Here is a 15,411-nt window from a genome sequence, read left to right on the forward strand (position 1 = left end):
TTGCCATTTGTTACCACCAGGTGTCACTGTGAACTGGCCATGCAAGAAAAAATACCGACTCCCCCAAAGTCCACCTAGTTAAATGACTTCAGTGGATAACAAATGAGAAAACCATATTTGGGGTATGGGAAGAGGGGTCAGCATATCATGAGCTGTAAATAAGGCCGAGTCCCTGAGAATAAGCACTGGATTACAAAATAACAGGTTATATCAGCCACGCCCGCATCTCAGCCTTGGCGGACTTAGCTGATATAAATTCTCCAGTGGCCCTGGAAGCCTCTGAGATACCTCCCAGCATGCAGTGGGCCTCCACAGTTCTGTGCCTTCCTGGCCACGGAGCTCTTCCTTCCTGCATATGAAAGGAATTTGAGATGAGAGCACATTCCCCAAATTTCTGTGTTTTTCCTTCCAACCAGTACATGCTCAACCTGGTTCAACTCAACTCCATTAAAACCACACTCCTTGGGCCTCTCTCTGAGCAGCCTCTGAGGCTCCCTCTCTTGTGCATAAATCAGTCAGTCTTCCACCCTGGGGCTAAACGGAACAAAACTAGGCAATATCTATTTTTTAAAAGTTGAAGTCCATGCCCAACAATGCTCTTAGGCCACATGGTTTCCACCCCCAAGTCCTACCTCCACCTGTTAACCCCAGAACCCAGGTGGGGACGCAGGGTGCCAGCAGGTAGTGACCAGCCTGCTGCACCTCCTGGTTGTACAGGTGCTGAATGCTGTGGTTCTTGATGTGTGTGGTGGGGAAGGGAGAGGGCCCTCCCATCTTCCTCTCTTAGCCATTGTATGTGCGGGCAAAGGGCACCAGTCTTGGAGGTGGACAAACCTAGGTTCACATCTTACTGGCTCTGTGACCTTGAGCAAATGACTTCATTTCCTTGCACCTCATTTCCTTCCTCTGTAAACTGGGTTTGGTGCTAACACCTTCCTCCAGAACCATCATGCGGATGAATAGCGTTAATATGTAAGAGAGTACACTCGGCGTTCATCCATTCTGCCGATTGGCTGAGAAGCTGCTGTGTGCCCGGCACTGTTCTAGGCACTGAAAATAGAGGGGAGCAGGAGAGAGGAGGCCTCTGCCCTCGTGGTGCTTACGTTCTGGAGTTTTATTTATGTGTGTATACACACCCTTATGGGAGATATATAAATTTGCCAAATATATAATGTATATATGTTACATGTACACATATACACTTGGGCATGGTATTTCTTGTTGGAAGCCTGCTTCATCTTGACTGAAATCTAAACTGGGGTTTTCATCTCAGAAGGATCTTTTTCATGTTAATTGTTCTACCTCCCCCTACCGCCTTTTGCATGAGAAGCCAGGACAAAGAGTTTGAAGGTTCATTTACTGACTGACTTCCCCGCTTTCTTTCTAGCAGTAGGATCCCAGCCCATCAAAAATGCAGCCGCTGCCTTCAAACCCTGGAGGAACTCAGACTGGCAGAGGCTCTTTCATTTCATCCCCGTCAGAGCCCCAACTCCTCGCTTTACCCACACATGGGCCTATTATATTTGAATGGATCAGGAGCCGCAGAGGTGATCCAGTAGTTCAGCTGAGCTTGAAATTAGTAGCTCATCCCCTTAAATGGTGTGGGCAGTTTGTCTGAGCTTGGGCTGCAAAGCTGTTTCCTATGGAAATGAGGGCACTCCTAATGTTTTCCCTTTTGCCATTCGATTAATAGTTGACAAATCCAGACCCAAGTAGTTAGCTTTCCCATTATCCATCTTTTGACAGGCATTGCTGCTTTTCTCTTCAAGACTCATTGTTCTAAAAATACACTTAGATCTGAAGCTGTTCACTGTGCATATATAGGCATGATTTCCTGGTGTCAAAGATAAGAGACATCTGCCATGCAGATTACAAACAAAGTGAGTTGCTGGGTTTCAGATCTGAAGGCAGGGACCTCTGTGCTACTTAAATCAAATGCAGCCAGTCCTTCCCCTGCTTCCTTGGTGTTGTCATGTGATTGATAATCTGCCAGGGTCATCCATTTCCCCACCCAGTTGGAAAGCCAAGTGTGGGGCGTACATGCACTTGTATATGCCATACTGGGTCAGGAACCACGATGCTCTTGACGGGAGATCGAGCCTGGTAGGTGGACCACGTGCACAAAGTAGATTTCAAATATCGGAAGCCTTGGCCGACCACAGGGTGGTCATTTCATCCCTTTGCAGGGGAGGCAGGAGTGAATGTTGATGATCTCAGTACCAAGTAAAGTAGCCAAGGACATGGCCTCAATTGTCTTATTATATGTGTATTTATTTAAAAGATGCTTTAGAGTCTCTTACTAGCCACGTACTGTGTTGAGAGTTCTAAGGTGAAGACCAAGGTAGAGTTGGCCTCACATCGCTGTTCAGTAGTGGTATACCCTTGGGCAAATTAATTTCCTTCTCGAAGTCTCAGTTTCCTCATCTACAAGACTAGAATAAGCATATCTATTTTTTCCACCTAATAAAATTATCACAAAGATTCAGTAAAGTCATGTATATTAGTCTTTAGCACAAAATGTCAGCCCAGAGTTAAAAAGTCAATCAATAGTCGTTGTTATCAGTATTTAAACTTCCTCCTTATTCCAAAAAAGACCTAAAGCATCTTATAAACTTAAGTGTATGCAGCAAGGTAAATAAGAAGTGAAGACATTTTTTAAGGGAAAAATAGTAAGAGGGAAAACAAGGTGAAGCCAGGGTTGAGGTTAATATATAAAGTGCAGGCTTTGAACTCTTCACCTCCGCTAGAGATGAGCCTGCAGCGTGGCTCTGGGCCTCCTAACAGACAAGGCAAAGAGGGAAACGCATCTGCTGCGCAAATTCCAGTCATTACTGCAATAAGAAAAGAAAGCTTTTAGAAGGAAGCATAGCTCTGGAATTCCCTTGGTGCTGAACCCTGAGAAAATTTCCCCGTGGGTCATCTTAGAAGAACACTAGGTACCATTGTGACTGATTATTCCCAATGTCCTTGCAGTAAATACAGAAGTACATTTCCTAGAGCTGTTTCTGATGGCTCCATCAGTGGAGGCTGCTGGCTTAGTGCCAGAGCGTGGGTTACAGGAAAACAGTTCGGGGGTGGCGGGCAGGGGGGCGCAAAACAGGTAGGCTGCCACAAAGATGTCTTTATCTGCAAGGGTGTGCATCTTCCAGGGAGGACCAAGAAACACGGCCTGCGGCCTGAGAGTGCAGACGGCCGGGGCCACTTTGAAATCTGCGCCCAGCAGCGTTGTCATCATGGGATCTAGGCCAACGGGGCGGGGGCCTGGAGCGGGGAGAGCTGGCCAGATGGAAAGGGCTGCTTTTAGATCCTGCCCCAGTGGGATTTAAACCCTTCTTGGTTCTGGCTTATTTTTGAATTGTCAGTAACAGATTGGGCCTCTCAGTGCCATATCCTTTTAAATATGCACAAAGCAATGGAGTCATTCCACAGCATCTATGGTACTTTGTCTTGTGGTACTTTAGGGACTCGATTATCATCGTAAGCTTCCACTGGTGTTTATGGTTTTAAATCCTGTCCCCGTTGCATTTAAATATTTTTAATATTGGCCTCTGTGTGAGTGTGTGGGTTGGCGATCGATAGGTGAATGACTGTGAACAGGTAAATAGAGTTAAGTCGAATGAGTATGTATAGCTGCAGAGGTAATTGGTAGTATTTATTTGGAGAGTAAATTGTTGCTTCAAGTCATAATCCTCCATTTCCAACATTTAGAAACAAAAAACGGCCCGCGTGCAGGGGAAGATAGCTAAATTGAATAGCAAGAAAGGACAGGCTTGAAATACTGGTTAACCGATGAACCGAGACCCATTAGAGTAAATTACTGAGTATGGAAACATCGCCCCATTGCTTGCTGGCTCGGACACGTCGACACCCTGAGCATCCGTTTATTTAAAAGGAAACACACAGCCTCACTTGTAGCATCATCATGTACGGAGTCATGGGAGAAGAGATGGCCAGAGGAAGAAAGAGTGTGGAGGCTGTTCTGCCAGAAGGGGAATGACAGGGAAGCCAAAGTAACTCTGCACGTGTGCCTGCTTTCCAACAAGTGAGTTTACCCTCTGCTTGCATTTAGTTGTGCCCACGTAGAGATAGCCTGTATCATGTCTCTAAGGAGACACCCTGAATAACTTCTTTAGATGCCCCAAATAAATAAATAAATAAATAAATAAATAAACATCACAAAGCCGCAAGTTCTTTACCACCGGCGTTTACGCAGACAGCTCACAAGAGCATTTTATAAATCCAGAAAGAGACAAGGAGCAGCAGATCCCTCAAGCAAGTAATTGACAGAGAAAGAATAGCCTGTCACCCAGGAGAGCTGGGAGCTCTGAATTTCAGTTAAGTTTATTTAGCTTTGCTGGGTCTCGATTGGCTGGTGGTTTTCTAGAGCTCCCCTTGAGCAGGTGTTGTCTAACCCAAGATGGTGAGGACATACTCTGTAATATTTGCATCTTCAACAGAGGGGTGTCTTTTTGCCGCATTTGGGGTGGAAGGGCCCATGATCCAGCCCCCATGCTTGAGAACTGCTGGGAGTGTTGGAGCTGGAAGGGGGTTAGAACCGATCTGATTGATGTACAGAGAAGTGACTTGCCATGTCCCCACCTCAGGAATCCTTCCCCGACTCCGGCCCACCCATGACTTGAGCCTGGCCCTCTTCACATTGCATCATGGGCTTCTGTGGTCAGTCTGTCCTCCCCACCAGACAGAGAGCCCTAAGGCCAGAGCCTTTGTCCATCCGTCTTTGTGTCCCACGCACCTGACGCAGTGCCTGGGCTGGACCAGGCGCTAGTAAACATTTGGCGAACCATGCAGAGAGGGAACCAGACCCGGCCAGCCAGATTCTAGCAGCACATTTCCCAGCTCCCCAGGCGACCTCGCCCCCAGCTTTGTCACTCGGAGCACCTGATGTTGATCATAAAGGAATGAGTTGCTTCTATTGGTTTGGTGTCTGGAGTTTATTAGGTACTTACTGATACCCGTCAATTGTAGATAGGGCTGAAGTGCAGGGAAATGGCTGCCTGCATGAAGTGAAATTCAATAAAACCGCATTTTAAGTGAAAAATCAGTATAAACACCAGGCTTCTTTGCCATGGAAACAGAGGTTGCTTAGAAACTGCCTAACGGCGAGTTCTAAATTTTTTAAAGTCAAGTTATCATTTAAGCTACACGGCCCTACCGGTTATTGAGAGATAATCACTCGCCTCAGGACACTCGGAGGCAGGAGGCACAGCTGAGTGCCTGCCGAAACTCTGGGGACCAGATAATCTCTTGATAACTGTGCTCCCTGGAGCCACTGATTCGGGCCTGGGGGAAAGAGAAAGAAATTTTTGTTCAGGAGTTAAATGGTGTACATATATTTTTTTAAAGTGTTTCTCTTTGGGTTTGAAAAAAGATGGAGTCGACCACTTGACATGTTCAGCAGCCATCTCGGCCACGTCTCAAGATGTATTAGGGACATTTTCCAGGCAGTTAACTCCTATCGCTTCAAAGCAGAGGTCTCCCCTTTGTCTTTTGTCTTTTGATTATGCAAAAGGATGCCTTCGAGGTCTTCAGCCTTCTGCCCTTCATTGTCTGGGAGCCCCTCGCCCCAGCTCAGGAAGGGCAGGAACTGGTCCCAGGACAAAGCAATACTGGAGTTTGGGGGAAAGCTGGGCCTCTGAGTACTCAGACAAGACCTCCTGGGTCTCAGGCTCAGCTCCCAGGGCCTCAAAGTGAACAGGGGTCCAGGTTCGGAATTTTTCGGTGTTTAGAGTTCAGCGGGTTGCATGTCTTTTGCCAAGCAAGAGCACAGCTATGCCTGCCAGCCACCTGGTTGCATGGCACGGCATTTGCTCCAGACCTCAGGCATGCAGAGGGCAAAGAATATTACATTCGTTTCTTCCTGAAAGTAATGGACAAAATTACAACCCCAGTGGCTGAGAATTGGGACCCCTACCAAGTCAGTATGAAGGAAATTATGACTGAAACAAAAGACAAATGTTCTGCCCTTTTCAGAGCATCTGAGAATTTTCCATGGTATGGCAGTGCTGTCAGGGTTGCTAGTGATAATTATTCCTTAGACACACACACACTCTTTCTGGAAGGAACAGTGTTTTCATTATACACTTCAAAGTGTTTTCCTGCACCTCATCTCCTTAGAGCCTCAGAACAAACCTGTGAGGAGGGTGGGGCAGGTGTGATTATTTTCCTTTGGAGAAGGAGGAAACAGGTTCACAAAGGCAAAATAATTTGCTCCCAGCCTCAGAGGTGGGGAAGAAACTTGCGTTGCCACCTGCCATTCTGGGGATTCTACCTCTTTAAGAGCTCAGAAGTGAGACCCAAAATAATTCTTCCAAGAGTATGGCTCTAGCTTACTAAAAGAAGATGAACTTTGCACACGATTTTTCCTTTGCCTCCCTGTTAGCATTTTATTTAGGGATCTCGAAGGGCAAAGAGAGTGGCTTCCTTCCTTTTCCTTTCCTGCCAACGAGCACAACACCCGCATTTAGTAAGTTAAAAAGGAGACCAAAAATGAACACTGCAACGTTTCCATGCCTTGTAAGTCAGAGCAGAGCTGCGACTGAACTGGGCCACAGCACCACTTCGCTGGGTGTCGCCCAGATCAAAATACTCCTTGAAGCTGAGAGTGCGCCCATGCTGTAGCTTGTTCCAGTTCTTGAAGGGGAAAAAAAAAAATCAAATGAAACCAATTGCATTCTAACAGTCTTTGGCACCAGGGAAAACTGTCAACTGTGTCACGTGTAAATAGAAATCTGCTTCCCATTTTTGGTGCATTTTTTCATAATTTCCCTTGCCACTCTAATTATCAAAGATATTTTTGTTTTTAAACAAAACTTGTCTCCCACGCAGGCCCCATCTCCTTTCTGCGGTGAAGTGGAAACGATGAATTAGAATATTCTAATCACTTCTCCAGCAACCACCGCTGAGGTTATAAACTCAAGATTATCCTAAGTAAAGAAAACTTAAATTGTTCGGGCACAAAACAGGCCAGAAAATGTGTCAAAGTGCCGCCTCCCCCTGTCTCCCTTGCCTCCTTAGCATATGTCTGTTAAACCCAAGGAAGAAAGCAAAACTGGCTTCACCGAAGTAAAACCCAAATCCCCTGAGGGCACAGGCTTTTTAGATTAACGAAATTAAACACCAGAATTTAGCTCTGTTTAGCAAGCATTTACATTCCTATCTATCTGATGCCCAGCAGTACGGGAGAGGCTCCTAGGAATGGTCATCAAAAATAAAATGTGATCCATCAAATAGATTCTATCTGCTGTTAGTTGGTAGACGGGGATCACATGTGGGAGGCCCTGTGTAGGGCTGGATCTGTGTTTTCTCATTTAAACCACAGCAGAACCCTGGGTGAAGTACATCCCCAGTTTTAGACATGAGGAAACTGAGACGGAGGCAAGCCGTACAGCTAGTGACATCTGCGGTAACGTGACTCCTGTTAGTAACATCCTTGGTCCTTCCTTGGTAGTGAGCAGTCGATCTCTCCTTTAGATCATTTTACAGAATGTAACTATTTCAAAGAGGGATGCCATCTGAAGTCATTAGTGTGCAGCATAATAAGTCCCTTATTAAACATGAAACCTGTTTGATCAAGTATTGGTTGAGTGCTAACCATGTGCCGTGCTAAGTGCCTGAGATACAGCAGTGAACCAAACAGACATGGTCCCTGCCCTCAGGGGCTTGTGCTGTGAGGAGGAGAGATGGGAGATGGTCAATAAACAGGCAATTGATAAATGCTGGGGAGGGTGTCCGGAGAGAGAAAAATAAGGGGCAACCACTTAGGCGACATGGTCAGGAAGGCCACCCTCTCTGCACAGGTGATACGTGAGCTGAGATGGGCAGGGTGGCTGAGAGAGAGCCGCCCAGCTAGCGGAGGGCCTCATCCTTCCCAAGATTGAAAAGCCAGATCCGAATCGCTGAGTCAGCCAGGTATAGGAAGTCTACACTTGGATTACCCGGCACGGTGGCCTGGGCATCGTTCAGAAATGGGATGTGAGCAGATACGAGGCAAAGGGTTGTGACCCCACGGTTCAGACCAAGATAAAGAACCTCACCCGTGGTGGGTGTCTGGTGCTGGGTGGCCCCGGCCCTTCAGCTGTGTTCATGTCGTGTATAGGGCACCAGTGCTCTGCCTCTGCTAAAGGTCCCAGAGCCAGGCTCAGCCGATCCTGCCATGGGAGAATAACTGCATCTGATCCCTCTATGGGATCCAGACCACCGAGAATCCATGGCTCTCAGGGGCCAGAAATGGGCCAACTACTGAGTTCAGCAGCGTGCTGCAGGGTCAGAGATAAGGGTCTGAGACTCAGGAGTTGAGGGTTTGCCCAGGCTCCCCAAGCAGGAGAGGGAGTCCCTGCACTGGGGCTGGTCCTGTGAGCGAAGTGGACTCTGTAATAAGGGGTGGGCCCTATCCATTTTCTTCCTTCTGAGAGCTGTTTTATAGCCCAGAATTTAACCGGTTTCTTTGCCAAGAGCTTGTTTGATGTCAATATTGTTCTGCTCAGACTAACTACTTTCCTTTCCTCTATGTCAACGGATATGAAGCTCTTTACCTCTCTTTCTGTTAGGCTTTGGGACCGTCCTAATGGCCCTGTATTAGGAACGAAAGTGGGCTTTGTTCTGCTGTGCAGAGTGATGCGATGATCATTTTTCTCTCCAAGAGCCCGCTAAGCAGCCTCTGGGGTGGAGCACCAGCAGCCCTCCCTCGTGCCCTCACTCTCTTTCTCCGTCTCTCCACAGCCTTTTCCTCCACCTGATGAAGGTAGACCCGGACTCCACCTGGCTGCTCCTGAACGAACTTTACTGCCCGCAGGAGTTCACACCTCCCCACCCCAGCCTCCACCCGGTGCAGCTGCGGGGGGCCACTGGGCAGCAGAGCCCGTTCGCAGCCAACGTGCTCCGCCTGCTCCAGGAGCTGCAGTGACCCCGCCCCTCCCCCCTAGTCAGGCAGGCGCCAGAGGAGGTCCCCTGCCTCCCTGGCCGAGGATGTGGGGCCCACCCCACCCTGGCCGAGGGCGGTGGCGTCGGCCTCAGAGAAGACTGCCAAGGTGGATTAGACAGCCAATCGATTTATAAATTGATCGATCACACAACTGCTTAGAAACTGGATTGAAGGAAAGCAGCTGACTGTTACTTATATTTCATACCTGGTATTTTCAAATGACATTGTCTGGCAGCTCTAAGGGCTTAGCTCCTTAGCTTACCATCTCTGCGGCCCTAGCTGCCTCACAGGCCACCCCACGCACCCACCCACACCCAAGAGCTTGAGGACACGTGGGGCGGAGGCCTGTACTACCCATCGTGTGTGACCGCGGCGCCTGAGGACCACGTGGAAGTATCACACATCGGAGAGTTTTCAGATCACCGGCCTGCAGCATGGACTCACACACCTCCCCCTCCTCAAGTAAGGAGATAAGAACCTAACCTGTTCTTTGGAAGAAAATGAAATAAAGGCACTTCTTGGATGAAAAGTACGATCAAGAACTCACTTTGAAGTTTGTTATTTAAATTGGGTGATTTTTTTAAAATGAGTTTATGGGGAATTCCCTGGTGTTCCAGTGGTTAAGACTCTGTGCTTTCACTGCTGAGAGCCTGGGTTTGATCCCTGGTCAGGGAACTAAGATCCCGCGTGCCGCAAGGGAAGGCCAAAAAAAAAAACAAAAAAAACTGAGTTTATGTTCATCAATGGGTAATACAAAGTCATGGTATAAAATCCAAGCAGTACAAAATAATGAAAAGTCAGTCTCCCCATCCTCATTCCCTAGACATCTAGTTTCCCTCTCCAAAGGCAAACACTCATGACAGTTTTTTTGGATACCTTTTAAGTATTTTTTAACTTTCCATCAGGGATAACGGTACTCTGAAGGCCCATGTGCCCATAACCCAGCTGCACCCAGTCACCAGCACGTGGCCAGCCCTGCTTCATCCCGCCCCTTCCCAGTTACCTCCACACCACAGCCAGCCCCTGGGTTATTTTTAAGCAAACTCCAGATGTCATATCCAAACTTCTTTTTTTTTAAATAAATGTACAGCCAGAATAGCATTATCACACCTAAAAAATTTAACAATGGTCCTGTGTGTTTGAATCAGGATGCAAATAAGGTATGTACATTGCCATTATCGATATGTCCCTTAATAAATCTCTTTTAATTTATAGATTCTCCCTCCACCTCTCTTTTCTTTTCCCGGGAAGTTTTTTGTTGAGGAAACAAGGTCATTTATTCTACAGCATTTCCCACAGTCTGGCTTTACTGATTGCATCCCAGTGGGGGGTCATTTCATGGGCTGCTCCTGTCACCTGTGTTTCCTATAAATGAGGAGGCAGAACAAGAGGCTTGATCGGGTTTGATTTTTTTGTTTTTGCTTTTTGGCTGCACTCCTCCATGGGTGGTATTATTTTCTTCCATCAGGAGGTACATGATGTCTGAACTCTTCTTGTGAAGTTGGCAGCCATTGGTAAGGCTCACCTGGACCCTCTCGTTCATTAGGGATTGCAGAGCAGCGCTGTTCCAGCCCCGCCATGCCAGCTTGCTTATAGCTAGAGCCTTGGTCCCTTCATCAACCATGTGGTAACCTTGAGGGAGTTTGTTTAGAAAAGGCAGGATAAACACTTGATTTTTCTAGCTGGGAGACTTAAACCCCACAGATTATGTAAATTCAGGTACTCAGCCACATGCACACACTCACTCACCCATGCTGAAAGATGCACATTCGAGAATGATGAATGCTTCCTCCCCAGATGCATGGTGAGGCACTATCTACATAACTCCTCCACTGACATAGATAATCCCCAAGCTCTAAAAAAAAAAAAAACCAAAACAAGATGGTTGGCATGGGGACTTACTGGAGCAAGGGTCCCCAGCCAGTTCCAGAGAGTCCCCACTCCTTTCCTTTTAGGACCTTCCCTGCAAGGGCAATGGGATGTCCAGCTGGCTTCTGGTCTGGCTCTGTCAGTGAGTCATCACCACCCCGCTTCGGCCTTCAGTTCTCCCACCTGTAAAGTGGAGGGAATGGGCCAGAGAGAGAGTTCTTAAGCTTTGAGGATTCTGCACTCTTCCAGGAATCAGATGAGATCTGAGGACCCACTCCCCCGAAACATTCCTCCTCCCCTGTCACTCCCAGGAGGGCGCTGCATCCTCCAAGCCTACAGTCACGCACCATCTCCACCTCCCTCTAGGTCTGCTTAGCTGACCTCCCAAAATTCTGGGTACAATTTCAGAGACTTCACCTATGACCCCAGAGGAACTCCAAGTTAAGAAGTCCTGAGAGAGATAGTCACTTAACTCTCTTCCAGTTTTAAAATTCTGGGATGATTTCCTTTGGAAAAGGGAGGAAATGCCCTCTAACTGAGGGGTTTGTAGAAGGATTCACAGAGCATTGTTCCTAATTCCACTGGGGACACAAAGTGATAGACTAATTCAATCCCTAGGTCCTGACAAATGAAAAAACAGGTAAGGGGTGGCGTGACTTGTGGAGCATGACCTAGATCCCAGGGAGGTTAAAGCAGCCTGCCTTCCTTCCCCAGGTGCCTGGGTGTGGCAGGCCGTGATGGTGTGCTGAGAAGTGGGGGGGGGGGAACATGCACACCCACTCTGTGCTGTAACAAAACTCGCGCTCTGGGGAAGCCCTCCAGGAGATCATCCGCGTGGGAGGACTTGCCGTGATGTTCCAAAAACCCACCTCTTCCTCAAAGAGTCAAGACATCCCAAGTCGCTCTCAGATTCCTGCAGGCAGATTGTTGCACTTGATTTAAAAACAAAAAACAAAAAACTAATTAGAGTGCCTCTCCGGTTATTATTATATTCAGGCAACTTTAATTTTGAAGCTGTCCAGCTGACTCAATCTAGTCTTTGTTAACGCAGGCTTTGCAAAGTGATCGTTTCCCCTGTTAAAACTTGCTGGTGCAGTGAGGGTTCCTCCTCTCATTCGGGGTGCACCCTGAGTACTCTGAGTATCAGTGTGGCTGGAGACGGGTAGGGGAGGGATTAACCGGCAGATACTGAAAGGCCTTGCATTTCGAGTTGAGATGTTTGAGGTCTGATCTGCAGGCAGTGGAGGCTCCTGGAGGATTCAGGGAAGTGTAGAGCTGGATCCAGGGGATCCCGAGAAGAGCTGGATGTGGCCCTCAGGGGGCACCATACTGTGGAGAGAACATGGATGTAGAGTTCATCAGAGCTGAGGTTGATTTCTGACTCTGCCTCTTAGTAACTGCGTGACCTCGGTGAGTCACTTCACTTCATTTTCCCATCTCTAAAATGGAGCTGCTGCCTCCCCCTCTTTTGACGGCTGCTTCAGGGGGAATAAGTGCTGTAGTGTTTATGGTGTTTAGCTAGTGCCCGGGGTCCGACAACATGCTTTCCTTCCCCCATCCCTACCCCATTGCTCGTGGCTTTGTTAGGGATGCAATACCTACTCTTCCAAGTCAATTATAGCTGAGGAAGTAGATGGTTATGTCTCAGAACGAACTACCCAGGAACTACAGAGGACCACAGCGGAGGGGAGGGGAGGGCGGGGCAGGGGATAAGATCCTGGCAAGAGGGCTTCCCTGGTGGTGCAGTGGTTAAGAATCCGCCTGCCAATGCAGGGGACACGGGTTCAAGCCCTGGTCCAAGAAGATCCCACATGCCCCGGAGCAACTAAGCCCGTGTGCCACAGCTACTGAGCCTGCGCTCTAGAACCTGTGAGCCACAACTACTGAGCCCACGTACCACAACTACTGAAACCCGCGCGCCTAGAGTCCATGCTCCACAACAAGAGAACCCACCACAATGAGAAGCCCGTGCACCGCAACGAAGAGTAGCCTGCGCTCACTGCAACCAGAGAAAAGCCTGCACGCAGCAACAAAGACTCAACGCAGCCAAAAATAAAATAAAATAAATAAACTAAAAAAAAAAAAAGATCCTGGCAAGACAAGCAGACTTTTTGGCAGGCAGAGAGGATAAAGGGCATTCCAGACAAGGTAATAACATGCCCAAATGCATCGGCCATACCTGCCAGTATCTGTACTCATCATAACTCCTTCCCTTGCAGCTGACAGCAGACCCAAGTCAAACTGGCTTGAGTTGAAAGAAATGTCTGGGCTCGCACGACCAACCGGCCCAGCTGGCTCCAAGTCCCACAGCCAGTCTGTCTTTTGATTCTGCTTCCCCCAGTGTTGCCTTCCTTCTCCAGCAGCCTCTTTCTGTAAAGTGTCAAAGACGGCCACCAGTAGTTCCAGGCTTATGTTCTTTCTGCTGAACAAAGTTAGGAGAGTGTGCACGTCCCTCTGACGGCTCCAGCTCAAGTCCTAGGACTTGCTCTCCTCAGCTCAGCCCCTCCGTCGCCCCGCCCCAAACCAAGCATTGTGCATTCAAGCAGGTGTCGGCAAACTTTCTCTGTAAAGGGCCAGATGGCAAATATTTTAGGTTTTGTGGGCATAGGTTCTCTATGGCATCTTCTTTGATTTTTTTTTTACAACCTTTTACAAATGTAAAAATTACTAGCTCAGGAGTCTTTCAAAATAGGCTGGGGGCCATTTTTTTTTTTTGCCCTGGGACCTTAGTTTGCCAAGCCCGGATCTACATTCTCATGAGCAGGCCTGGAGGCAGGTGTCAGGTCAGCTCACCCAAACCATATGGAGAGGGAACTGGGGTGGGGTGGTTTCCCCCAAAAGGAAGCCCTGCATCCGGTTACCAGGAGAAGAGTTGCAGGGTGGAGAGGGGCCAAAATGACAGGCATTCACCACCCCATATTTATGGCGGGTGACGAGGGTGGCTTGGTGGTCTAGGGATGGTGGGTGTGAGAAGGTTGTGGTCGCTGAGGCCACATGTACGAAGGGCCTTGACTGTCAACCTGGGGTTCCCGGACTTAAGAGATCAAGAGGGGAGGTCTTGGACGGTTCTTGAACAGGTGAGTAATGCACTGAAAGCGTTTTAGGAATATGCATCTCATGGCAGCATACAGGAGAAATTGGAAGGGAGAGTGCCTGGTGATGAAATTGTGTTTCTGAAAGTCCCAGGATGAGAAAATGTACCTCTTCCATCAACCCCAAACTGTTTGACATGCCATGGTTCATGGGCAACTTGAGGCACATAAATATGTGCTTTAAAGTTTAAAAGTAAGAAGTGAGATGAATGGAACCTCTGATGAAGCTTCCTCCAGCTCATTCGCAAGAGTTGAGAAGCCCTAGAAATGATTTTCCGCAGCTCCAGCTGTGATGAACAGGGCAGGGTTCCTCTCCCTTTGTGTGACTTACCCCAGCCTCTGTGTAAGCAAAGTGCCCATGTTGCCTTTCCTCCAGAGTAAGGAAGAGAGGCCAAATTTCAGAAAATAATTCTGAGTGATGGCTGCCTCTGTCGAAGCATTGATTGCTTTATAAATGGCATTCTTCCCTCTGCCCCCCTGCCTCCCCCCGCCACTGAAGTTTGGAGGCAGCGACTTTTCAAATTACACTTGAAAAGCAGCCTGATTTCCCAGAGGAATCATCTCCTAGATTAGGAGCTGTTCTACCTTTTCTGACACTTCTACCCAGAGTACAAAGCCCGCCTGCAAAGGGCAAGGAGGGAGTGGTGCCCACCACCCTTCAAAGCCTTAGGCACAAGCCATTTATGAAAACATCTCTCACTGCAGCCATCTCCCAGCATCTGGGGCTGCCCGCTTTTGCAGCAGGAAAGGGTTAAAAAGCACTGATGAATGGCTGCCTCCACCACCCCCTTCCGTTTTCCCTCCTTATATAATTTTCCATTCTTTTCGCACAATGGCTCCTGGGTCTCAACCTGCTCTCTCAGTCAGTACCCTCACGTCCTCAGCTTCCTCCCACACAGGCAGGCTCTGAAGTAAGGAAAGCTCCTTTCAGAATCTCTGAGGCCGTTTCCAAGGGAAAAGACGCTGGGGGGTGGGGTGGGGGTGGAGACAGGGAGAAGTAACGGAGAAGAGTCAGAAGTTTCTTCAAGAAATAAAACATGGGACTTCCCTGGCGGTCCAGTGGTTAAGACTCCACACTTCCACCTCAGGGGGCACGGGTTCGATCCGGGGTCAGGGAACTAAGATCCCGCATGCCTCACGGAGCAGCCAAAAAATAATAATAATAAAATAACAAGAAATAAAACATGTTACATTCCCCAAGGCAGAGGTGTGCAGTGGACCCAGACCTTGGTGCACCCCACCTCCCCTCCACCCCGTTTTCACATCCTTTCTTACCTCATGGACCCCACCTGGTGCTCTCACACATTCCACCCTGGACACTGCCCAGTCCCCTAGAAGAGGACGGAGAGGCCAGAAATGGGAATCTAACTGTGCCACAGTTCACAGGTGACCTTGGGCAGTCCCTCCTCCTCCCCAGGGTCTCAGTTTCCCTGTCTGCTAGGGTTTGAAACTGTTGGTCTCCAAAATTGCTCCACCTCCTAAACTGTGGTTGGATAATAAAGTGTTGGC

The 15,411-nt window shown here is 48.3% G+C and overlaps 1 protein-coding gene across 3 annotated transcripts in view; it reads left to right on the forward strand.

The window, feature by feature from the left end:
- The window catches only part of TTI1 (TELO2 interacting protein 1), a 42,857-nt gene extending 33,384 nt beyond the window's left edge, over window positions 1-9,473 (forward strand). For all 3 annotated transcript variants that reach the window (XM_061208414.1, XM_061208416.1, XM_061208415.1), the window contains one exon: window positions 8,740-9,473. In XM_061208414.1, coding sequence (XP_061064397.1) covers window positions 8,740-8,923 — 184 coding nt within the window. In that variant the 3' untranslated portion in view covers window positions 8,924-9,473. The remainder of the gene's footprint in view (window positions 1-8,739) is intronic.
- Window positions 9,474-15,411: the final 5,938 nt, after the last annotated feature.

The sequence above is a fragment of the Eubalaena glacialis genome, chromosome 13 (assembly GCF_028564815.1).
Source record: "Eubalaena glacialis isolate mEubGla1 chromosome 13, mEubGla1.1.hap2.+ XY, whole genome shotgun sequence".
In the NCBI taxonomy this organism is placed as follows: Eukaryota; Metazoa; Chordata; class Mammalia; order Artiodactyla; family Balaenidae; genus Eubalaena; species Eubalaena glacialis.